The sequence below is a fragment of the Strongylocentrotus purpuratus genome, unplaced genomic scaffold (assembly GCF_000002235.5).
Source record: "Strongylocentrotus purpuratus isolate Spur 01 unplaced genomic scaffold, Spur_5.0 spur5_scaffold_2, whole genome shotgun sequence".
Taxonomy (NCBI): domain Eukaryota; kingdom Metazoa; phylum Echinodermata; class Echinoidea; order Camarodonta; family Strongylocentrotidae; genus Strongylocentrotus; species Strongylocentrotus purpuratus.
This window is the reverse complement of record NW_022145605.1, coordinates 37,685,538-37,711,739: the sequence shown is the minus strand read 5'-3', so window position 1 is coordinate 37,711,739 and position 26,202 is coordinate 37,685,538. Positions and strand designations below refer to the sequence as shown.

The window sequence follows — 26,202 nt, the reverse complement described above, 5'->3', positions numbered from 1 at the left end:
AGGTCAAAGTTGGGTCATTCTGATCAGCTGTGTTCGACAAGCCTGGAAATTTCCGAGGCAAGCAATGTAAGTCAATCCTTGTTTTACATCATTTTTTGCTTGATTAAAGTAATTTTTGTATTTGGCATCCAATTCCTTGATGTGTTTGACATAAATGATTGAAATATACATCTGCCATGTCCATGTTAAATGTAAATGTTTGTTGTTTTTGTCGTTTCAATTACTGGAATTGTGTGGCTTGCATTTCCCTGCCATGAATATACCACGGCCAGCTCCAGGCCAGGGCCATGGCAATGCAAGGGCAATGTGTTGCAGCTGCATGCAGTGCCAGGCCACTGAAATGCCAATGCCAGCGCCTGGGCATTGCATTGCTATGGCATTTGCAGGGCCATTACTTTATTGCAGATGCCATTTGGCGTTACATTGGTTGATCATATGTTTTCCACATAACTGTGCATAGACTACTACTAGTACTATTATTACTACTGTACCGACCGACGGTGGGGTGTGGGCGGCGCGAGCGTGTGTTCAGTTAGTACTTAGTAGGCTACAGTTAGAGACCGTAAACTAAGATTACAGTCGCTAACTTAACTTACGCGCGCGCTCGCACCCGACCGTCAGTTTGCGGTGAATCCTGTGAGAAAGTGCATATTGTAAGTCTTGATTTTTAAGAAAATTGACACAAAACAGGTAACAAACATATTGACTTTTATGACCTTTGGACATTTGATGAATATTTTCATTAATTTTTGGTAGTCTATGTTTTAGTAGGGTATCTCCACGCTGGAGTTACGGGTCAAATTTTGGATAGACTTCTGAACTAGCGCTGTATATCGTGTATATATGTAGGCCTAGAATTATGTTGTCGTTCTTTAGTTTTGGCTTTACCAGGGCCCAAACAGCCATTCCAAACTTGGGGTTTGAACTTTCCGTTTTGGATCCCTGTGTTTGACCCACTATAAATATAATCATAGAATCATGTGAAGTTTTGGTGTATCCGAAAAAGGCTGATATCATATTGCCAATTTAATGACTGTATAAAAGTAATTTGATGTAGGGTTTAAAAAAATAGCGCAGATTGTCGCTGCACGCTGAATGCGGACCATTTGTATGCTGGTTTTGAGCTAACTCTAGTGTATCATTTGGTTTTTGAAAAATAAATCTCTTCTTCTTCTTCGTCATAATCTGCCTCCTTCACTCCTGAAGATTCTTGCAAATGAAAGGATGTGTGTGTCACAAAGGACGTGAAGAGCTGAGTGTCTTATTTTACATATTGTAAGGTGCAAGTAAAAATCTTCTAGTATGGTTCTGGGGTAAGCTACTGCATTTTGTCAGTAGTTGACTCTACAAGAGTCTCTACCCTTTTGGAATATACGCTGGGTCGCAAACTAGCGATTTGTAGCCGTTAAAAAATCACTGTTTTTTTTCTTTGTAATCTAGACCTAATGGTTTGATTTTAAAATTACATTGAAAATCAACGAAAAACTTCAAAATATTTGAAAGCTAATGTGCGCAATGAGATTAGTAATCACACTCAAAGTCCATTACATAGCCTCCCCCACACACTGCACTTCAGTCTCTGTATAGAGGCGGTCGGTGGAGTCAGACGTGCCTGTTGTCACAGTGGAACAAGCGTCATGTTTTTAAAAGAGACTGAAGCTTTTAGTCTATGGTCAGGCCAGCTCAGTTTGCAGAGTGCAGACTCAACAGTTGTTGTGCAGCTTTATGTTTCAAGAGATGAAATGCATCTCACAAATTGGTCATTTTGCTTCATCAAGAAAATGTCTGCACTCATTATCTAATCACATTTCAAAATTATTACAATTTCTATGACCGATCTGCTTTTTCCTTTTTATGTACCGGTAAATGTTGATGTAAATGTTTTATTGAATTAAAATCATAGAGACAGTTACTGTATATCTTTTATTCATAATCATTCATATTCATACTGTATATTTTATCAAAACTTAACAGAAAATAATGCAATCTTTGTTAGGGTATATGCAAAACATGTCATTAAAGAACACCTGCACAAGGTGCACAGCATGAGGAAACCATGTTCTTAGACAAAAATTCAGAATTATTATTAACAAAAACAAAACAATTTAAATGGATAGTAGCTGAGGGAATAACATCACATATTCATGACTGAGTTGACAACGTTTCTGTTAGGTTTTCTTAGTTTTTTAGTAAATTAAGTCATACTTTCTTCAAACAGTTTTCTGATTATATTTAAATCTCTTTAATCGGCTTGTCTGATTTTCTACAATTTTTTTGGATTGGATTTTGCCTTGGGATTGTGATATTTTCATAGGACATCTTTAGAAACACAATTTAGATCGAGACTCTGCATTGGACATGTATCATTTGATTTTATGATTAGAAAATAACTTGGCTATCTTTTCTATGACTAAATTTGAGTGGGCCAATCAATGCCGATCCTTTCCTGCTTCCCAGGGATACACTGTGTCTTTGGCATTTAACAATGATATAGGATATGAACAAAAGAGGGCAGCAAACATGATATACAAATGTCCCTGTTTAAATCAAAAGTTGTTCCTGGCCATATGAAAGCAGACTGCCTTTCTATCGTATTTAGGTGGCTTTTGATAACATTTTCTATAACTAATTAACATCAAACAAACATCAAAATAAGGTCAAATTACTATCAAATGGAAGGTTTGTGATTTTTTTTCCTTTTCTGTTGTGTTGATTCGTTTTGTCATACATGTAGAATGGATTTTATTTAAATTTGCAGAGTTATAACTCTCTCTCTCTCTCTCTCTCTCTCTCCTCTCTCTCTCTCTCTCTCTCTCTCTCTCTGGCTCTCTCTCTTCCCTCTCTCATTGACCCATGTAGAAAGCCAGGTAAAGTTTAATTTCCTTCAGGTAATTGATACACATGCATGTTTAAAAAAAAGTTGTGTGTGTGTGGGGGGGGGGGGGGGGGGGGTAATAATCAATTTTTAGTGATGTATATGTCATGTAGATAGTTACTAGGAATTACATTGATTTGATAATTAGGGCTTAATCCTAAAAAATCTCACCCCTGTGAAAAAAGATAGTATGGAGCCCTTAATGATGGATACAATATGTTCATTAAGCCCCATTTACACAGCCCAAACACAATTTTAAAAGTTTGTACATTTTTGGGACTGCCATTTACACTACTTGAAAATTCCATTAAACAACTTTGGTGTTTGCTCATTCTCATTTTTTGGCGAATAAAGCGCATGCACGACTTGTCACTACTCTGTGTGCAATCGTACAGAAGCAATGAGAGTCACTTGATGAGAAACCAGAATTTTACCAAAGTTTTGATTTAAACTGCAAAAATCTGTGAAATATCAGCAGGCGTTTAAAAAAAATACACTCCAGAGGTGAATTTTTTGCTTTTTGTGTGTGTGTGTGTGTGTTTGCTGGTTTACCAAAGAAACACCAAAATTTGAGAAAAAAATAAATGATTTTTGCTTGTAGTGTAAATGCAGCTATTAAGGCCAATGAACGGTGATCCACCCATCATTATAAATCTGCCATCGATAAAGAACAGTTACATGTAGTTTACATTTGCAATGTCATTGTCATTTCAGTGAAGGCACCGCCCTTTCATTGTCGATCACCTTGACTGCATGACCATCATTCTCTCAAATTGGTAAACAGGCAATGGAAGTATTTACAAATGTACACCTGCAATAATAAGCCAGATTGGAGGAAGACCCAGTGAAAGGTCTTTCCATTCAGATAGAGGAAGTGCAGTATTGTCGTTCACACGACTCCACCTATCCTAATTGTTCTGTTGATCTATCAGGGAGTGGTTCCACTACCATGCTATTATAAACAAAAATACTATGATTCTGTCGTTTTTAACGAACCAGGAGCCGTGACAAAAAATGCAATTTTTTTAGTACATATCTGCTTACAGGAGCCTGGTGCAAAATTATGTACATTTATCAATGATTTAAATAAGTTCCTCAAAAAAGTTGTTTGAAGTTCATACAGGGCATTGTGGAATAATACAATAGTTTTCAGCAGATATATATGTAATTGTAATTGTAGGGCTTTGTAAATTGTAGGAATATACTATATTTGACAGTCTTAAAATCTTGTGGTGTTCTTTGAGAATTTTCAGAACATTATTGCTTATAATTCCATTGTCTGCACGTTTTTTATTGTAAGATATTTTTTCATTCACCCATTACTTTTTTTCTTACATTTCATTTCCTGGCTTTAAAACAAAATACTACATATACATGTACATATCTGCATCAATTTACATGTACATCATACTATTAAGATCATATGTGCTGAATAACATTTTTGTTTTGAACATGAACAGGATTTGAAGTAGTTAAGCACAGGCTAGAATCTTTGAAAATGCATGGGAGAAACGTGATGTTCTCGTGATGGATCGATCCATCACAAAAACAAAGCTGAGCACTGGTTTTATGCATGGTTCTAGGCAATCCAGTATTGATCATGTAGCAAAGAAAAACATTGCGTTTCCTTAAAATAGTGCATCCACTTCAAATTGCCGGCTGCCCGCAAGAACACTAGATGTCTTCATCAGCTCCAGATTGCCAAATAGCCCGCTATTTCTGATTTGGGAAATAAGCTTAAAGTTAAAGAATTGCGTCTTTTGCTCAACGTTCGCGAGTCTTCGGGCTGGTGAAGACGCACCGGACAAATAACGGGATATTTCGCAAACTAGCCCAAGATATCTTGGGATGATTATCTCAACCAAATATCCTGCTAATTGCAACTGCGGGCTGATGAAGACTCAAAATAGCTGGATATTGTGCGATTGGAATATTTAAAATAGCGGGTTATTTGGCAATCTCTAGCTGATGAAAACAGGCCTAAAGTAAGAGCTATGTTTTAATTGTCAATGGCAGTAACGGCTTCCTTGGGAACAGCCAATGATAAACAGTCTTTCCTCTAAATGAATGCAAGATCATGGACCCTGACATGGCTATAGGGCATGCTTTGGTTTAGGAGTAAGAGAATAAATAATGAAATGCCATGTACATAGATCTGTACATACATGTAGGTCATTATGAGATGGGGTGCTGATGAAACAGGTAAGGAGCCATTAGGGAGGGGGTGATAAGGCAGTTACTATCGGGGAAAGAATTACTCTATAGCTACATGTTTACAGGAGCTCATTAGCAAGACCTGGAATGTTATTCCCTTTGGGAAATTAAGTTCTCTCTTTTGTTCATGTGTTTGTTTTTGTTTTTGATGGAACTATACATTGTATGTTAATACTTCTAGAGTCAAATTGTTTGCTACTGCTTCTGTGGATTTGTTTTTTTCTGTCAACTTTAGAAAGCATACATTTTGTAGGAATACAAGTGAATTTTGAAAGATCAAGAATGCATACCGTATATGTCTATGGCGAATATGAAAATAAAAAGTAGCAAATATAGTTTCTTTATTTTCTTCCAATGTAACCAGAAATTTTATAATGAAGATATATATGTACATGTAGATTTAATTTAGGAAGTTGTAAAGATTATTAATTCAGAATAATGATTAAAAATATTGTGGAACATTCTTGCATACACTCTTTTGGAACCATGTTTGGGTTTTGGTCTGTTTGAAGATCGTCTAATCACAATGTTTAATATGCTTTTAAAGAATTTTATTAAACACCAAAAACAAAATATCAGTTATATATCCATGAACTGGCTTAAGAATAAACTGCAAAATACACTACACTGAACATTACCTCTATCATTATCTAGACTTGCTTGTTTTTTCAGTTTTAAAACACATTAGAAAATGATTGTCTCCAAGGAAATTACCGAAGAAAAGGGATAGGATTAGAGTGTCTGCTTGCCACACTGATTAGACACTTGAAAGAAGTTTAATCTGGTTAGTTATCTGCAATGTAATTTGTATTGAAGGGAAGAGGTCAGTACTTGGGCACATCTCTGGAATTGATGGGATGGGTGAAACAAGTAATGAAAGCTTTACCACTTTAAAGTATTATCACCCTGGTCGTTTTTACTTGTGACAAATATATTTGTTTTGCTTTTTGTTCTATATTTTAAAGTTATTCATAGAAAACTATTCTATCATTCTTCTAGTTTCCTGTAGAAAAATAGAAATAAAACACATGTTTAGGCTAAGGATTTAGAACAAAAGATATATGAAAATATATTCTGTTGAATTTAGTATAACATTTTAAAAAATACAAATTTGTGCTGTTTTTTCTAAATCTTCTAATTCTTTTTTTCTTCTTCTTTTGTTGTTGTTTTGTTTTGCATTTAACATAACTATTCATATTTACTGGAAAGAAGACTATGTTTACATTTTGACTAGAGCATTTAAAGCTTTTCATTGCTGCAGTAATTTTAGTTTATAACTTCACATACAGTGAAACCTGTCTTTAATAGTGGCCACCTCTTTATAAATGTTACCCGTTTGTAGTGGCTATGCATTTGTTTTCTCCCTGGAAAGAGAAATGTGCATTGTAGAACCTGTCTAGAAAGGCCACCTGTCTACAGTGGCCACCTTCTCTGTTCCCCTCATTGGGTTGCCTTAATGGACTTGTTTGACTGCATAATTTGCACGATGTTTGAACATGTTTCCAGTAAATATAAATATTTAAATGTCAAAAGGCAAATTGCAAGTTATACACCATGAGGCAAGTAAATGTTTTGATGTGGTGAAAAAACTTTAATAGATTCATACTGTGCATACATGATAGAGCTCTCTATCTCAGAGGTGAGAATAAAGGTTGAAATACTACCGCACACCGGGATCTTATAATAACATCTCGCACTGTCATGTCACTTCATGACCTATAGTGCTGTACATCCATAGTTAATAACATAAAGTACAACGACATAACAAGCTTATCACAATACATCACAAGGAGAAGTACATTAGATTGGTTGGATAAAGAGACACGACTCAAGACAGTGGAGATTAGCAGTGGCTGGATAGGGGTGACAACCACATACATTTTTCTTTTTTTTCTTTTTTTCTTTTTTGTGCCACACTCTTGGTAGTATTCATAAATAAAAATATGCGGGGAAAGGATGCTAAGTAGCCCCCTCCCATCCACCTGGGGATGGCCCCACCCTTCTAGCAGACCAAAGAATACATACAGTATGTGGAATGTATGTGATGTTAATTACATGAGCAACATTAATATCATCATGCTTGATGATTTCTCCATATGTTTATGTCTTAGCGTGTTTCATATTTAGGAAGTCAGTACCGGTTGATCAATCGATCAGTCTTTCACCATTCCTATTACAACACAATAAGTAGATTGGGGGGGGGGGGGGGGGGGGGGGGGTGGGGTGGGGATGTCATACAAAGTTTTCAACAATTTGGGTAACCCCCCCCCCCCTCCCCTCCCCTCCCCCTGCTCTTCTCACCCTCCCTACCAATTTTTAGTAATATTTCTCTAATTTTCGTTTATATAAATATAGCTGCATGTATGTATGTACATGTAGGCCCCTACACATGTATAAGCTTGTAAGAGTAATTAGTGACAGGATGGGTAATTGGTTATATCATTATGTTTATGGTTGTTTTCTTGCTTTGGTCTCAGGTCTTGTACATTAGTTCAAGTAATTGTTTATGTTTCCTCCCTTTTTTCATTTGAATTTGAATTATAAATGTTACATCAAATGTAATGCTAGAGTAATAAGTTGTGCTGTCCATGGCACTTCCTACATGAAAATCAATTTATACCTTTGGACACTTTTTGCACAGAAAATTTGTACACAATTATACAGCCTTTTTGTGACAATGCTCCACTGAGCAAAATGGCATGACTTTGATATGTTTTGGATAATACTTTGAGCTTATAAATGCTGCAGATAGTATAGTTTGTGAACTTATATTGAGTTTATTACTCTGTGGCTCCTAATGGAGGATAACGAAAACTATGACTTTTGTATAGCATGCACTGCCAAACTCACTTCCATGTTTATATCAGTCGTTGTGTGAATGCAACCAACAATGTCATGTACCCTGCAAAGAAGTTGAAGGTAGAAAAGGGAGATGACCCTATTTGACCTTTGATGAATATCATGCTTACAATGAGTGACAATTCAACCAGCTTGTCCTATTTAACTCCATTCTCGATAAGAGATAAACAACGCCCCATCTGAGCAATATTTTCTCTGCTGTCGGTGAAAACGTCCCACTATAAGTGAGCTCTTATCTCTTGTTATGAAGGAGGTTTGGTGAATGTTCAGGATGTTGTGCTCTGGTGTGAATACACCCCCTGGTAATTTTCCTCCCGACCCTGGTTGCTGGCATGCTGAAACAAAACGCTGTCTCCCAGAGCATGTCTTGTTTATAAACCTGGACTGTCCCAGTGCAGTGCAGTCATCAGATACTCGTCCAAACCCAACGTAGTCCTGCTGCAAACATTTGGATAAGAATTTCTAACCATAAACTAAAGTGGCAGGAATAGATTGTTTTGCTGTCAATTTGCAACATCTGATTTACCTGTTTGAAGATACAAAAGGCTGAATTCATTTTTTTGTGAGAGATATTTGTTCAGATTCATTCGGAGGTAAGTTAGTTTCTTTTATCTCTTTAACTTGTGTAAACAACTCTACTTAATTATGCATCCATTAATTAAGTAGGTTGGGGACTGCTGTATGAAGAGAGAAAATTTATGAAAGGATCGTTCATTCATACGTGGTTCTCGGACAACTTAATTGCATCTACTCTCTGCATTGGTTTTTAGGCTGAATTCATCTTTTTTGTGAGAGATATTTGTTCAGATTCTTTCGGGGGTAAGTTAGTTTCTTTTATCTCTTTAACTTGTGTAAACAACTCTACTTAATTATGCATCCATGGATTAAGTAGGTTGGGGACTGTTGTACTGTATGACAAGAGAAAATTTATGAGAGGATCGTTCATTTCATACGTCGTTCTCAGACAACTTAATTGCATCTACTCTCTGCATTGGTTTTTAGGCTGAATTCATCTTTTTGTTAGAGATATTTGTTCAGATTCATTCGGGGGTAAGAAGTTTCTTTTATCTCTTTAACTTGTGTAAACAACTCTACTTAATTATGCATCCATGAATTAAGTAGGTTGGGGACTGTTGTACTGTGTGACAAGAGAAAATTTATGAGAGGATTGTTCATTTCATACGTCGTTCTTGGATAACTTGCATCCACTCTCTGTATCGGTTTCTAGGCTATATACCTGACAATCCCAAATAATGTGCGATGGTCTGCTGAGGCTTTAGTCTGGTCATGTGCGAGGGCAGGATTGAATGCATATCATTTTCCATTTGACTGAATGTGGTGTAGACTCTGGTGCTCTCATGGTTTTCCTCAAAGTCACACCAAAGAGACACACCCTCGACCGACGACAAACCGAACAAACTCTGTTTATGAAATCTCTGTACATAATTTGTGCACCCATAAATCGCAGAGCTTGGAGATCACTATATATGGTGACTGGAAATATATGAGATGAGATTCATGTACTCATCCATGTATGTATATTCATGTTGTGCACAGAATAACAGGCCATGTTGCTGTTTTCTATGGTGTACCCAGGCCTTCGCCCTGTGATATCCTAATATTTGTTTGGTGGTTTTGGTTTGAGTCATGCTTTAAGGACAGAGATTGCATCATTCTCCAAGCATGTGAATGAATGGGGTAGATAGAGGCATCCCTCTCCATTGGTTAGCCATTCAGCAGTCATTGTCGCTGAAAACAATCTTGTGAACGTGTGTCTAGTTGGCCTGCAGCACATTTAAAAATCAGACATTGAAGTTTGGTTCATATAAATGTAGGTAAGAACTTTGTTTCTTTAAATTTTAAATTGTGTCAAATGTGAAACATCTCTCTCCATAATTTATGCATCTAGTGCATGTGGTGAGTAGAAATTTATGAGATATCTGCTGATAGGTTGTGCACAGGATAGTGTGCATCTGCCGTCTGCATGCATGCAGTGATTTCCTGTATACTGGTAGGCTATATATACAGCCTACAATCAGCAATATTGTTTGTAATTTTTTTGTCATGCTCTGGTTGCATCATTTTGTTTATTTGAATTTATGGAGAGAGACTTTTGTTGTCCATTCCCTCTTGCTAGCCATTTGATTTGATAGTCATTGTCACCACAGAAAGAGAGAGAGAGAGAGAGGGAGAAGTCAAAGGGATAAAGAGAGAGAGAGAGAGATGAGTAAAAGAGAGAGAGAGAGAGAGAGAGAGAGAGAGAGAGAGAGAGAAAGAGAGTCTAGAGAGAAGAGAGAAAGAGAAGAGAGAAGGAGAAGAGATATTTATAATTTGACAAAATGTAAATGTATCTTTCTACTGTAGTCTTCCTTATATTATATAATGGCTTGTTACAATATGATTGATTGATTTCAGAATTCCTTTAAACAGGGTCTATCCACCTGTCTATGCCCCCCTCAAACATGTTTTAATATATTTATTATACTAAAACTACAATAGTATCTTTTTTTATTCAACCTGTGTATACATGTATCTGCTTTAAACTTCAGTGTTCCATAGACAAATGCAAAAGGCAAGAAATAGTTGGGTTTTTATTGACAGTTTTGTCTCTTTCTGTCTTTCTTTCCACCACCCCCCCCCCCCCACCCCCTCTTCTCTTCCTCTGTATCGCTCTAAACTTTTACACCTGTATATACAGCATATTTTCTCTAGAGGTATATTATGTCTTTCTATTCAACCTTTGATTGTCTGATATTTTGTATCCAATAGCAAGAATGAATGCATGTTAGAGAGCCGATAGGCCCGAATGGGCTGTGGTATTTGCACATGATTCCACAAACTCTAAACCCTGGTCTCTCATTTTCTGCATGTCTACTCCAGGTCCTGTCTAGTTCCAATCTGAGAGCGGGGCAAGACAAGACAATTTGCCTGACCTAGGTTGCCCCCATCCCATTAGCCAGCTGACCATCCATCATGGAGTTACATATCCTGGAACACCGGCTGAGGGTTGCAACGGTCAAGCGGTCAGACCTCCTTCCTTTCATCGGCTCCCTCATCAAACTTGCTCTCCTCCATGAAACCAGGTAAGCAAGATGAAATATCTTTCTAGCTCCTATCCAATTTGCTCACTAGTAAAAAAAAAAAAAAAAAAAAAAAAAAAAAAATTCCCTCAAAGAAAACATTCAATCATACAGACAAAATAATTTAGTGTTTTTTTACAGCATGTAGCACCAACATCTAGTTCAGAAAATAACACATTGCTAGTTTTTAGAATTAAAGGCCTGTGGCTAATAAGTAAGTCAAATCAGATTCTTTAAAAGCTGCATCTTCCTTGTATGAAATAGATTTGAGGTCAAATCTATCAAGTTCTTCACAAAATGTGCATGATCCTCTTTATATTTGTTTTCCCCCTTTCCACAATCTAATCTGTTTGTTGATAAACAGTCTTGATGTCAACATCCATATATCAAAGTTGTTATATCAATACTTTTTTATTTCAGCAGTGATTTTGTCCATCTTTCCCTAGCTCTTGTTATCTTCTTTCTTAGTCCTGACCTTGTAATGGCATGTCACTGAAGGTCACAGGGGTCAAGTATATCTAGGTCAGTGAGATCTGCTTGTGATTTCAGCATAGACTCTCTATTTTCCAGCCTCTAGATCTTCTGCTTGTAAATCATAGTTTAGAACATGTGTCAGATATTTTTGGACTCTCAGTCCTTTAGTCCCTAGCTCTTGTTTCCAGCCTGCTTAGGCCTAACCCTGTAATGGGATGTCACTTAAGGTCACATAGGTCAAGTACATCCAAGTACATCCATGTAGGTCAGGCCTGCCTTTGATTTCAGGATTCCTATATATTTTTCAGTCTCTAATGCTTATTATCATGGTATAAAATATTGCTATATGTATGTCAGGACTTGTAATTATCCTTTAGTCTCTAGCTCTTGTTTCCTGCTGTATTAAGTCTATAACCCTGTAAAAGGATGTCAATTAAGGGTAAAAGGTTGAAATAAATCGGACCAACAATAAGAAAATTATGAATTTTTTAAATATGAGATCACACAAAGTCTATGCGAATCTCAAATTGGAAGTGTGGTCAGTGGATTGTGACCATGGGTGTCGATCCGTAACTGATACCTATTCATCAGGGGGGGATGATCTATTCATTCATCCCCCCCTGATGAATAGGTATTACGTAAGGATCGACACCCATGATTGTGACGTAGTCGTAGATACATTTACTCTCCCATTTGGCGAGCAAAATATCATCATCGATTTCTGTTTTTCTCGCAAGTGCCTTCTCCCTTGGGGCACGAACTCAAAATAAATTATGGATAGCATATTATAATGGGACCGATCCTCTTAAGAAAAAAGACCCTCCTGCGTCATACATATTTTAAAAAGTGAAATGTTTAGTAATTGTGTGTGTTGGAACAAATGGCCAAATTGTCTGCCACTACATAGCAGAGACATTTTACATAGAATATAAGAAAAAAAGAACCAGAGTTTGGAGGAAAATGACAAATTAGGAGGATGGAAAAATATAAGCAGTTCATAAGATTGATAAAATACAACATCTACTATAAATGTACAGTTGTACAGTTGTAGGAATAACCAAAATCATCATACTGTAGATATCAAATGATATGTGCCTCTAATTCTATATGTTGCATTTTCTGTCCCTTTTATTAGCTTTGACTCTAAAAGTTCCTCATCAAACCTGTACATTTTTAAACAAGGTGTCGTATAGATTACTTTGATATGGCTTTTATCTCTCATTGCCTATGATGTAAATGGATTGCAGTTATGAACATCTTCACTTTAATATTTACAAAAGCTATATTCCAAATATTTGATATATAATGGTCTCTATCTCTATTTAAATGGATAAGTTTTAAACATCTTCACTTTAATCTTTTACTAAAGCTATATTCCAAATATTTGATATATATTGGTCTTTATCTCTATAATCTAAATGGATAACAGTTCTAAACATCTTCACTTTAATCTTTTACTAAAGTTATATTCCAAGTTGAATGTGCCCCGTAGATACATGTAGCGTCGGTGATAGCAGGACATTCAAAAGGTTAGGATAGGTGAATTAAGAACATATACATGTAGGTCGGGTCAATATCTCACGGCAGAAGATGGGACTCTGTTTGTCTGTATAGAATATAGCATGTTTCAACTTGCGGTTTTGCTGCCTATACAAAAACACTTCAAATGAACTTACTCTACTTTTAATCAATCGGTGCCTGGTACATGTATATCCAGTTATGTTGTGATTGCCCCCCCCCCCCCTTCCCCAAACAAACTATCACAAGAGCAATTTCGTTGTGTAATTCCATATTTGCAACCTTGCCTTCTTAAGTTGAGTTCACACAGCAGTTCATAAACTTAAAGTTAGGTTGTGATTTTACATTTCAAGGTTATCTTGTAGTTTAAGACCGTGTGGAGCTTGTGGTTATGAAACTTTAAGATCCCTAGCGATCTTATGGTTAGCGTGATAACTACAGTACTAGCCGCATGGAACGTACCTCAATTGAATTGTGTACCATATGGATGCAATTAACTTTAAAGTTACGCCAGCTTGAAGGTATAATATACTTTGAATACTTGATGTTTCGGTCCGATGTGGACCCTCATCATTGTTAGTGGATCTGTGCTTAAAACATCAATGTTTTGCAAACTTCAAGTTTTAACCCACATTGGCCCCATGTGAACATAGCTATAGATAACAATATCAAAACATATACATGTCACAATTTGAGTTTACTCCTATAAATCACTTAGTACAAGATAAACATATTAAGCCCAGACTGTGTCAATATGCCATTTAGCTATTAGCAAACTTCTTGATGAGTTAATGTGAGAGGTGGCTCCTTCACACTACTGCAGTATCTAATAATAATAAAATTCACGGTTGGAAATCATTTCATGATAATTCTTCAGAAAAAGTTTTTCAAATTTTACTGGGGGTTGGGGGCTGATTCCCCTCCCCCACCCTTCTGCATCAGTCACTGTGCATCTGTATGTGTGTATGTGTATGTGTATTTTTGCAGAAGGAAAGAAATTGTACCAACATTTACCATTTCCCATGCATGAAATATTGTTTGTGACTTGTATGAGTGGTGAAAAGTTTCATAGCTTGAAATGATTGACACAGATGCTGAATTTTGTGTTTCACAAAAAGTTTCACAGCATGAAAATCCCTGTCGCTCTAACAAATCGTGAAAGTTTCTGATCCTGAAGTAGTCTGTAGTTGTCTGTACAGAGAATACTTAATACACACATTAGTTTATACATGTACATGTGTAGTTTATATTTGATGATCATGATGGATAGCTTCATAAACAGCATTGTCAATGTTGTATGTAACTTCTGATGGTTCAAAAGTCTCTCTTGCGATTGTACAAAGTGGGAGAGTTATAAGTTCATAACAAAGGAACAATGGGCCATATTTTTACATTAATTGTGTTTACTCTTTATCTCCTAAACTGTCATTTACTGGGGGAGGTGTCAAATTTGGCACAAACAATTGTGAATTTTATTTATAATGTTGCAAAATCCATACATACCACATACATGTAGCACTAATAAGTAGATTCCAACTAGATACATTTTTGTTTCCAATCTGTTGTAAAAGAATATCATCTGGAACTAAAATTTAAACATACAATGTACGTTAAATGGTTGTATGTACATGTACATGTATAATGGGAAGTTTTGACATCAAGTATACTGACCCATTTACATAATATATGTTGTTATAAACCATAAATCTCACCTGGAACTAAAATGTTGACATGCATACTTAGAATAGTTGTATGTACTGGGGAAGTTTGGACATTAATTACGGACCCATTTATATTGTTCTATACCATAAATCTCTTATTCTATCTTACTACTTTTGTAGAAGCAGAGAATCTCAAAATAAATAAAAATAGATATGCAGTAAAAGAGCAGTGTGGCATTAGAGGAAGGATTGAAGTTGATTAATCCACAATTCAGCCATTTCATGTATGTTTACACCTTTAGTTCATGAATGACAACTATGAGACAAAGCTTATCTTTCTAAATTTCCAATTGATTCTCTAAACAAAGTTTTATTAAGGGTGTGGCCAAGAAATATGTAAAATAGTTTCCATCTTTTTCTCTATTTTATTCACAGCAAGAGCAAGTTTTTCAGCTTCACCCATACGAGTCGAGATTTCACCATTATTCTTGATGAAGAGGGATTTAAAGGTATGTAACATTCCTATAACTGCACCTGCCTTATCATCGTATATGGAAACGGCAAATTGCATTCGTCATCATAATCTTCATACAATTCTTAGTGCCCAGTAATTTTTTTTGTTTAATACATATACTTTTTTTTTTTAAATAATGTCACACCCATGCCTTGAGTAAAAATCCCCAAATCAATTTTAAAAATTTGAATACTATACAGTACATTTTTGTTATTAATCTTTGAAAATCAACTTTCATGCATGAAACATGGATAATAGGCCTGCTTCAATTTCAAGTCCAATTCAGTAATGAAAAGGAAATGTATATAAAACACATGTTGTAAATCTGCCTCTTGAAATTTTGACAACTTCAAATAATTCGGTGAGACACAAGAAATCAATTCATTATTGTTGGTTTTTGTTTTGGTTAGATCAGGAAGAAGAAAAAAAATGAATGATAAAGCTGGATTGAAATCCATGATCAATCAGTTAATGCTAAACTGGTGACTTTTAAAAGCTGAAAATATTCTTTAAGTGCAGTGGCAAATAAGGAGTTTCATGAACTTGTAATCCATGTTTCTCTATCTTTCACCTTTGCCAAATGAAGCTGAGAAGGTAGATAGTGATACAATCTAGTGTTAAATTGGTGACTTTTAAAAATCAAAATGTCAGAAGAATGGAGTCACCCAAGGCATCGTTTTATGAAACTTCATAAGTACAAGTTCCCCGACATCCCATTGAAACGCGTGTTAAACTTAATACACGCATCTCAACGGGATGTCAGAGAACTTGTTCTTTGAACGGTTTTGTGAAACGCTGCCCATGTTTCTCTACCTTGACAGCTTTGCCTGACCAGGCAGAGAAGATGGGCATGGTGATACAGTCCAGCGCATGGCTCGTCCTCGAAGCAACGGCCGGGAACGATGATGCAGGAATGACCACCGTCACCAGGAACATCATCGTGCCTCTTGCCGATAGAGGGCTCTCTATCTTCTGTCTATCAACGTGCCAAACTGATTATGTACTCGTAAGTTGAATGATTTATTTCATATATCCTCTTAGTTTCAGAGCCGGAAGGCCATTAAATTGATAAACTTAGGCCTGTTTATTTCCCTCTGCATTGATACCCCAAATTGTTGTGAGAATATGTTGAGTCAGATGAAATTCAATTATTCTGCAACATGGAACTTTCATGCATATGACGCACTTGCATAATTTGCCAAATTTTCATGCACGTTAAAGTTTCTAGCTCTATAGTAGTAACAAATTTCATTTCAATATTTGTTTTTTTGCTACAGGAATGTATCACAACCTCTAACCAAACTGTCAGTACATTTACGATCATTTCTATACTTTAATTCCCATATCCATGTAGGTACGAGAAGAGGACCTGCCAAGTGTGACCCAGTGTTTAGCCCCTCAGTTCTGTGTCTTCCGTGAGATCGAGGGTAACTCCGAGCCTGTCACCATAGACCGGTCCCAGAATGGAGTCCATGAAGCAGGTACTTATGTTCAGAGTTGTCAGGGACATAATGACTTGCAGTAATTTCATTTCAGTTTATTAGTTTTATTTTGAGTCGGTAAATAGTCGTTCGTGAGGTAGGCAACTTGGCAAACACTGAGCCTAGGGTATTACGCTCTTGTACGGACGTACGCATAAAGGGACACTAGTACGCACGGTAGGGTAATACCTGTTGGCTCAGTGTGCTGCCCTCTTTATACCCATGCTTGAGCAACTTTAAAGTACAGTCAGGTTTCCAACAAGATTTTTTGTTTCTTTCTATATTAGAACCCACCTACATTTATATTGCATAATAAAACATTGCAGAATTGATTTACCTTTATCTCTTTACCTTAATTTACCCAAGATTTTATTAAAAAACTCAAGATGAGCTTCAAAGCTTCCATAAGGAAAATCGCTTGTTTTGCCACCTTCAAAAGATTCCTCAAAACTTACCTTTTCCCCTAGTGATCTATGTGATCTACTTCCTGTGAGACTGTACCTTTTTTGTCCTCTTTTCATATATCTGTATTTGTATATCTTATTGTTTTTAGCCCTCCTAAATATTCTATATTATTATCAATGACACAAAGTTTGAATTATTTTCTTCTTTTTATTGTTCTTTGTTCTTTTTTTTTTGACTGACAGAGGCCAAGAGAGCAATCATGTACCCTCTCCACTTTCCAACCAATAACTTCCTAGTCACAAGTCTACAGCCAGACATGATACCAAAGATCACCAGCAGCTTATTACAGGTCCTTTTCTATCCAGAAACCTGGTAAGTTGATGCGTTGCCGTTTGTTATGGGGCACTACCAGCCCCTTCCCCCTACCCTCCATTTTGGAGAGTGAATAGGGAATAGGTGTTTGTAATTTCTATTCTCTAATAATGAGCCTATCACGCTGTATGTACAAGTAATATATGAAAAATGAGATTGAAAAATATTAAAATATTTTAATTTCACAAATTATATTAATGACTTTCTTTCATGATTCAGTTTCATGATACTCTCCCTTTCTTTTTCTATTCATCTTTTTTCTTTTTTCTCTATCTCTCCCTATTTTCTCCCTCACTTGCTCTCACTGTCTCTCATGCACCCCATCCCTTTCTCTCTCTCTCTCTCCCCTCTCTCTCTCTCTCTCTCTCTCTCTCTCTCTCTATCTCTATCTATCTATCTCTATCTATCTATCTCTATATCTATCTCTCTATCCCTCTCTCTACCCCACACACACAACATTTTTCTCCTGTATTTACAACTTGTTTGATATGATTTTTCCAGTGATCCTATAGAGACGGAGACGTCAAGTCAGAAGGAGCAGTTTGTTTCTTATTCTCTCATAGATGATAGGATATCACTGGTACTAGATGTAGATTTATTAGATAGGTGAGTATAGCATTTATGAAAATTCCATATCATTTTTTTACAGTCAGTGTCTTTCTGCAAAAAACTTTGAAAATACCGATTAGAGAACCCGAAAGTACACCTTATCAATTTGTTCTTACAGAAGCGTAGTAAACAGACTATAATCAAGGTTTTTCCTTTTCTTAAACGTGATTTTAGACCCAGGGTCAATTTTTTTTCTTCTTTTTTCTTCATGAATTTGTAGAATACAGACCGTGGAGAATACAGTGCCAATTATTTACTTATCATTCATTCGTGTCTTCTAAGATCAAGATGAATGTATCTTGATCTTCAGATTAGTTGCTACAACCGGCCGAGTCAGACACATTGCCTCGGGGTGCGAGATAGGACTCTTGTAGCGTGCCCCCACTTAACACAATTATACAATAACAATTAACATTACATTTAATTTAAAGAATAAAGCGTTCATTTTACTCTCATGTTACGGGGAAAAAATATTATGAATTAATTAATTTGGTCGATCCAGGTTGATGGCACAAACACGACACTACTGGACAGAGATCCTAATAATTACAGAACTTGGTGTTGTTGCTCTGTTCTTATTAAACCATTGTGTGGTAGTTACCAAAAGCAGAACATCTGAACCTAATGTAAGCAGAGAGAAGAGAGGAAATGAGAGGATGGAAACGGAAATCAACAAGGCTACAGTATTATCACTCAATGCCCTTGGCCATTGTTTGGATGACTTTCCAAGAAGAAGCCATTGTGTTTACATAAATATGCTGAATCATACATACTCCTACATACTCCTACATACTCCTACATCAATTATATATCCACTGTAGAGAGGGAGAAAAGGAAGATGATGCAAGCCATGAACAACATGTTTTGACAAAAAATTAACCAAACATTTTTTTGTAATTGAATGATAGTTCCTGGCATGTCATTGTAGCCGGCTTCATCTTTGTTAAATTAGCCCTTTTTCCAATTCTCTTGTCGTTACTTTTGTACTAGGTTTCCAGATAACTGTATATGTGTTGACTCTGCCAAAGAGAGATGGAGGATGGTTAACACTGGGGTCCAAAATACAGGATTCGGTAAGTGTTCCTTCAATATAATTCATTCATAGCGTACATGCTCTACTCCTTGGGGAGTATTCCATGACACTACCTGTATACATGTATGTCATCCCTTGCCCCCCCCCCCCTTCAGACATGGAAAAATATACAAAATTTGTATCGTATCTCTATAGCGATTCAACACTTGACTTAATTTGTATTGTTTGACAGTTGTGCAGCGTAGAAATTTAACAAAATATAAACATACTGTAGATATGGGCATCTTTTTTATAAAATCCCTCCAGAATTCAGATTATTTTTGTGTGTGTGAATGTTGAATATTATAAAAATAATCCTACAACTGCACACTTCTGATGCAAAAGACCCTCTTTTTCCCAGCATTTCTTTCCATGTTTCCCCATATATACAATTTTCACCCCATCTGTACTCTCCTTTCACTGTGTAATCGTCATACATCTACATAAATGTATGTTTCCTTTAAAAATAAATCTCTAGTATGAAAGGGGTCTTAGAATTGTGATAGCGTCAAGGTTTTGTGTCATAATCATATTAACCTCCAATCTTCAATGATCGGAAACCTTGACCTGAAACCCATAAAGGATATTGTGGAAAAATTAATATTTAAGATGATCACACTCTGGATTCAAAGGAATTGATTTTGTCTGGGTTTTGTTGAGGAAGCAATCAACTAATACAATGAACTGGAGGATAAATAAGATGGGTGAACTCTGCATGAGGGCAATGTCTTTTTAAATATTGATAGGGATACTCTGTTTTTGTATAGAACATATCGCTTGTTTTATGTCTATGAACTTGCAAAGAGTTTTGGATTATTACCCCAGCTCTCACCTAGCTGCCATGATGACGACGCTGATACTTCAAAGGAATTCCTTGTAAGTCTCACCGCAGCTAAGTACACAGTAATGTACTTTACCTAGGTCGTGTGTGGCCATTTGTCCTTTACCGTTTCTCTACTTTTTTATTTTGTTTAGAGGAGTGTGGAATAGTAGCCCAGATAGCCGAACCTCTTGCCAGTGAGAACATCCCCATCTTCTATCTCAGTACCTTTCTCACAGACCATACTCTGGTAAGTTTCAATTTGAGGAGCGTTTTAGTGATCAGAAACAACCAAATACTTATACTTCCAACAAATCAGTATATATATATATATATATATGTAAAGTGGTGGATTATCCTGAATACTCGCTGGACACATTAATGAAGATTCCGATTGCAATTGAAGAATCGGTAAAACACATTTCTATTAACTTAAGCTGCAAATTTGTGGAGAATGAAAATTAAATTGTTGGAAAGATTTTGAAAGTAGATAGACCAGAAATGATGCTAGCTACAGGTATGAGATAATTCGACCTAGAGATCCACCAAAAGTGTGTGTTGGGGGTCGATAGGAACTTCCAAGAGAAAAAGGAAAGGATGGGCCATTGCCCCCTTAATACCCCCCCCCCCCCTCTCTTCCTACCCCATTTCTAATCTTTTCATTGGATATATTCTGCTTTCCATGTTTATTTCTTAAATTGTTGAATATTTTACGATGTGGATTTTGCTTCTCTGCAGGTTCCAGAGACGGAGTGGAACAGGACGCTGACAGTATTATCCCATCGAGAGGAATGCCAGGACCAAGATGATGGGGTCATCGTAGAACCAAACATCTCAACATCGGTGTCGTAGGAGACCTGACAGACAATAGATATTACTAATAACAGAAAGATTCATATATATTCTTGATAAACTTGTGCGTTTGTGTGTGTGTGTGTGTGTGTGTACTATACTATAATCCATGCCATTTGAACTTTGTGTATTTGAACAGAAAATAGAAGTTATTTTGGATAAAAGGTAATTTTGTAGTGGGATTCAAAACCTTTTAGAATGAGGGGAGGGATAGTTTGCAGGCACATATTGTATTTTATACAATATTTTGGTAGCTAACACATGTTAGATGTTAACTTTTCGATTATTGATGAAATCGTGTTTTTGTGCCATATTGGATCTCTGAAATCGCTGCATGTTATTAAAAAATTGATATATTACAAAATATAAAGCCACACGATAGTGCTGCAAGTGAGATTATTTGCTAATGTTATTTCAAATTTATTCTCCCTTTCATTGTGGATGACCAAATGATGATTTTAGTAGGAGCTGCAAGAATTTGTATTTAAAAGAAATCAGAAGAAATATGATTATTATCATCATTATGTTGCTCTTATATTGTGATTATTGTCATCATTATCAATATCATTGCCATTAGTATTATTGTTAAGAACATTTTATTAGTATCGATTTGAGAAGAAATATTAGATTTTGTCGTACTGATATGTTTTGTATCAACGTGGTTAGAATTTGATTGCGTATATCAAACTTCATTCATTCCAACCACCATCCTCCAAATCAACTCAATCCTTTGAGGGGTTTTCTTTTTTGTTTTTCTTTCATGTTCCTTTTTTTTTCTTTTTTTCCGCATGCTCTTTCAGTAATATCCATGTTGAATTCATCATTATTTTTTTATGTGGTGTTGTGGTCAAGAGACCAGGGGATGTTTCACATAGATCCTAAGTTGAACTTATCTCTAAGTTAAGGAAAGCCGTTAGCATATTTTGAAAATATTTTGTAAAAGTTATTTTAAAACGCATTAAATGTTGATTCAAATCTTTCATATTTTCTATTATCAAGGATATTTCATGTTCTTAATTTTGAATTTATGAAAAGTCTCAAATTGAATTTTTGCTTTTGAATATATTTTATTTAAAGGCTACGAATGGCTCTTCATAATGTTTAAGTCCAACTTAGAGTTAAAATCGACTAAGGATCTTTGTGAAACACCCCCCAGAAGTATTATCGTCAAGTGGACAAATTGATGGACTGTCAACCAAATGGTTTACTGTTTGAGTCCCATGCAGCCTGGCAGTGATATCCTTTGGCAAGACATGAATCTTTATTTGCCACTTGAAACCCAGATGAGGTAACTTTGTACAGTACTTGGTCCGCAGAAATATTGGAAGACGCATACCGGTAGGCGACTTATGAATTTAGAATAAAGAGTTCTAACTTTGTTTCTTGTCATATTTGTTATAATTGGGGCATTTCAAGAGTAACACTTTTTATGTGATATTACTTATAAAATATTCTTTCATATATCAAAATAATATTTTTTAAAAGCTTACAAATTATTAAAGCGATAACTTTGTTTCTTGTCATATTTTGAAAATTAGGGCATTTCAAGAGTAACTCTTTTCATGTGCATTGCCTTTTAAATATTCTTCCATATTAGAATGAGAACCAAAAATGGGAAAGCTTTACAATTATTTGTAACTTGGACCCAATTTTCTCTTTAATCATCCAACTCTTTACTCTCCCTGTCTTCTTCATTTATCTCTTTGTATCCTCTCCAAGTAATTTTTCATTTTTCCCAAAATTTGTCACTGTTAGTATTCATAAATTGTATGTTGTATCTATTTTTATACTATTTTTGTACCATATTAAGGGCTGGTTACCACATATACCACATACTTGCATACATGTATCAATCATTATTTGTGCTATTCAACTTTTACAATAAAGACATGTTCAGATATATGGTGAGGAAAACTGCTGTTAAAAAAAAGAAGATTTTTTTTAACGTGTTAATAAATGGCATCTACCCGCAAAAAAATCATTGCACTTATTCACTGAGCTCTGTGTTATAAGCTGCAGGGAATGATGCATATTACACTTTACATCATCATTAAAAAACGCTGCAGTTTTTCCACGTCATATCTGAACGAGCCTTAAGGAAACCCTTTAACGTTACCTTCCAAGAGCATGATTGTGATCGATCATTTGAGTCCATCTGTAGATTCTGACATGACCGGGAGAGGGCGCCCCAACGCCAACTGCGTAGCATATCAGGAGAGACAGTTGTGACACGCGTACACGTACGTGATCAAAGGTCATTTTATGGCGCTCCAAATAGTTCTCTTCTAAATGCAATCTCTATGGGAGGGATATATTTGGAGCTCCATGAAATGAGCTTTGATCGCATGCCCATGTCACAACTATCTCTCTCAATGTGCTATGACTAATCCTGATCTTTAACCAAGGATGCTAGAGCATAAGAACCTGAGTTTTAGTTTAGTTTCTTTTATTTCACATGACAAAACAGCCTATTTACAAAATTGATATTCGTGACCAATAAAGATATCTACACAGCATAAGTTTGTATTGCATTTACACTAAATAATTTCATAATTACATGTGAAAAAAGGAACTTAATGAAAAGCATATAACTTGTAGAATTGAAGTTCCTCAAAATAACTTTGAAACAGCGTCATCTATAATAAGGTAGAAGTTTAATAATTAAAAAGCAAAGTATACAGACAAAAACAATGAAATGATATGGATGATGGATGCAAGGAACCTAGGAACAGAGTTGCACACTCTCCTGTTTACATCATTTTATTTAGAGGATGATGGTTATTCAATTGGAAAATTATAGAGTTGAACAAGTTGGTCTCTCTGTAATGGCTCAGCTATGTGTTGTTGTTTTTTCTGCCAATGGTGAGGGGACTGTTTAGGATGGTGCTATATTGTTTAAATCTAAGACAATATCTTACTTCAAACATCACTTTACAAATTTTTTGTAGGTTTTTATTTTAAATTGAAAATAATTGTCAGTGTAATGAAGTGGAACAAGCATTATTTTGGAGCGAGACAAATCTGTTTGCCAAATGCCTTTTCCCCTTCTAATATACAAAGAGATACAATGATTTTTTGTTATGTTTTAGATAACGATTGGTTTGCAGTGCCTATTGCCATATGTAAAAAAGGTGCTACTTTTCTTTTATTTTTTACATCTAATTTACAGCTTATGTACTGTACATGCCTATTATTTCATATATAAGTCTATAGGTGTATTGGAGGGTTTTTAGTTCTAAGGTATGTGCTAATCTAATGAATTCTATATTTTTTGTTTGTATCAGACACTGGGGCATCCATTTTTCTGTCAATTGTACTTGTAGGCATTGATGTCTTCTTTTCCCCTCTGATAAAGAATCCTTCTTGAAGTATATATGTTTATTTCTTTAAAGATCTGTAACTGATCTCTGTCTCTCTCTATGTCTCTATCTGTCTCTCTCTCTCTCTCTCTCTCTCTCACCTTCCCTCCCCTTTCTCTCTCTTTCTTTCTCTCTATCTTCTTTTCCTATCTCTCTCTCTCTGACCACTTTCTCCCTCTCTTTCAATCCCCTTTCCTCTCACTTGATTATGAACATCTTGGTATTTATGCTAATATCGTTCGATAGAATCAAAATTGATCTCTCTCTCTCTCTCTCTCTCTCTCTCTCTCTCTCTCTCTCTATCAATCCTCTTTCCTCTCCGTTAGTCATGAACACATTGGTAGCAAATATCGGTTGATAAAATCATAATTCATCACTGAAGTATTGTAATGATTTGGCATGATCGAGATACTGGAGAATGATGTTTTGTTTGTGTATATTTGGTTATGAAATATAAAATTGTATCTATTTTGATTATTTCTATTGCATATCTATATATTGCATAGCTTATAATTTGCTGCTACTTCATGTATGTGCATGCAGTCTTTATAAATACCAGCTATTAAATTAAATGGGGAACAATCTTTTGGTTGGACCTTTGAATGATAACCACGATACCAGAAAAACATAAATCAATATTCATATCAAGAAAGATTTCTATATATGAGATCATTTTGATCAAGAATGGTTACAGTGGACCCACTGCCCAAAATTGCTCTTTACACATTGCACTCACAGGTTACACGTTTTCATTATGCCAAGTGGTTTTGTTTCTTTTCAATGTACTCTAAATATGGATTTATAATGATTGTTTTCATTCAGGCTTGGAGCTCGATCTCCCTTCAAAGGAACAATTTCAGTGACTAGGCAACAGTGAAAAGTATTAGTAAACATATTGTCGTCTTATGGAATGGACTTCCTGAATGGTTGAACATTTTAGATAACCACATGATAATTTCCATTTCTTTCCTGTATCATTTCAGTTCAGTAATGTACACTTTACAAAGTTCAGTCAACTTTTATCATAACCACATCTAACAATGGTTGTGACCAAAGTGCATGAATTATCTTCAATACTACATTCTGCTTTTACAAATAGTGTCCACACATTAGAGATAATGGGATTTAATTGGGTGTTGAAGTGCAGGCTGATTGGTGTAGGTGCAGTTATATACAACACTGCGTGCAAGTGTTTAATTGGGTATTTACAGATGTGTATCCAATCAGATATGATTATTTACTTGTACGTCTAGGGCCGACCTTTAACATTTTTTTCATTCGATAGACATGCTCGATTTTTGACACAGGGGTCGGCCTGGGTCACTGTTTAGGCAAAGATAGAGAGCTACGTCATAGTCATACACTGTACACCCGAGTAAGCATACCTCTAGCGTCTAGACCAAATCAAATATATTCACATATTGTTACCCTCGCTCAAAGGTCTCATTTTTAACTGTAGGATATTAAAGACACAATCAGGGATATTTGTATTGTGAGTTTGCCAATTTGAATTAAACCCTTTAAAATTGTTCTGAGTAACCTGGGTATGTTGATGGCTAACCTAAGGATATTAATAATTTAAAACACATTTAGAAATTAAAATATGGTTTAAATTTGCAATCAATGAACTGAAATTATGTTGCCTGGTATTACGGAAAGGAATTTTGATCCATATAAATGTAGAAACTTCCTAACATGAAAATTTATTGCAACCGGCATTTTACTTGAATATTTCATATTGTGCTATTTTTCATTATTTGCTCTGTCCATAATTTCTTTACCTGTTGTACATTTAATGTTATCGAAGTGAAATATATGAATATAGTTTATATATTTACATGTACTTGATGAATTAAAGAATAAAATAAAACTAGACTTTCTAAAGTATTCTTTTTTATACTTGACTTGTGAGTGAAAGATGAAATTTAATTTACATGTATCTCCATGTTTTGAATACATGTATCATATTTGATTGTCTTTGCTTGGAAGTATCCAGTAATCAGAGATTGAGGGAATAAGGTGTGTAAACATTTCAAT

General features: G+C 35.6%; 1 protein-coding gene across 4 annotated transcripts; it reads left to right on the top strand.

Moving 5' to 3' along the window:
- Position 1: 1 nt before the first annotated feature.
- On the top strand, positions 2–26,040 carry LOC576767 (cytosolic arginine sensor for mTORC1 subunit 2). Of its 4 annotated transcripts, none has more exons than XM_011668812.2 (10): positions 2–66; positions 10,829–11,031; positions 15,117–15,190; positions 16,017–16,201; positions 16,550–16,676; positions 17,324–17,453; positions 17,955–18,059; positions 19,053–19,135; positions 20,110–20,204; positions 20,693–26,040. In XM_011668812.2, the coding sequence occupies exons 2-10, from the start codon at positions 10,922–10,924 to the stop codon at positions 20,804–20,806; spliced, it is 1,023 nt and encodes a 340-aa protein (XP_011667114.1). In that variant the 5' UTR covers positions 2–66; positions 10,829–10,921; the 3' UTR covers positions 20,807–26,040. The 4 variants fall into 4 exon arrangements, with proteins under 4 accessions (XP_011667114.1, XP_011667118.1, XP_011667115.1 ...); XM_011668816.2 differs by lacking the exon at positions 2–66 and adding an exon at positions 8,309–8,541; XM_011668813.2 differs by lacking the exon at positions 2–66 and adding an exon at positions 9,287–9,779.
- Positions 26,041–26,202: the final 162 nt, after the last annotated feature.

Excerpts from the sequence above, each read along its gene's own strand:
- LOC576767 (XM_011668812.2), top strand. The coding sequence starts at position 10,922 with ATGGAGTTACATATCCTGGAACACCGGCTGAGGGTTGCAACGGTCAAG. Across the intron at positions 16,677-17,323 it reads GAATGGAGTCCATGAAGCAG|AGGCCAAGAGAGCAATCATG; the intron begins GTACTTATGTTC and ends TTTGACTGACAG. Across the intron at positions 18,060-19,052 it reads GATGTAGATTTATTAGATAG|GTTTCCAGATAACTGTATAT; the intron begins GTGAGTATAGCA and ends CTTTTGTACTAG.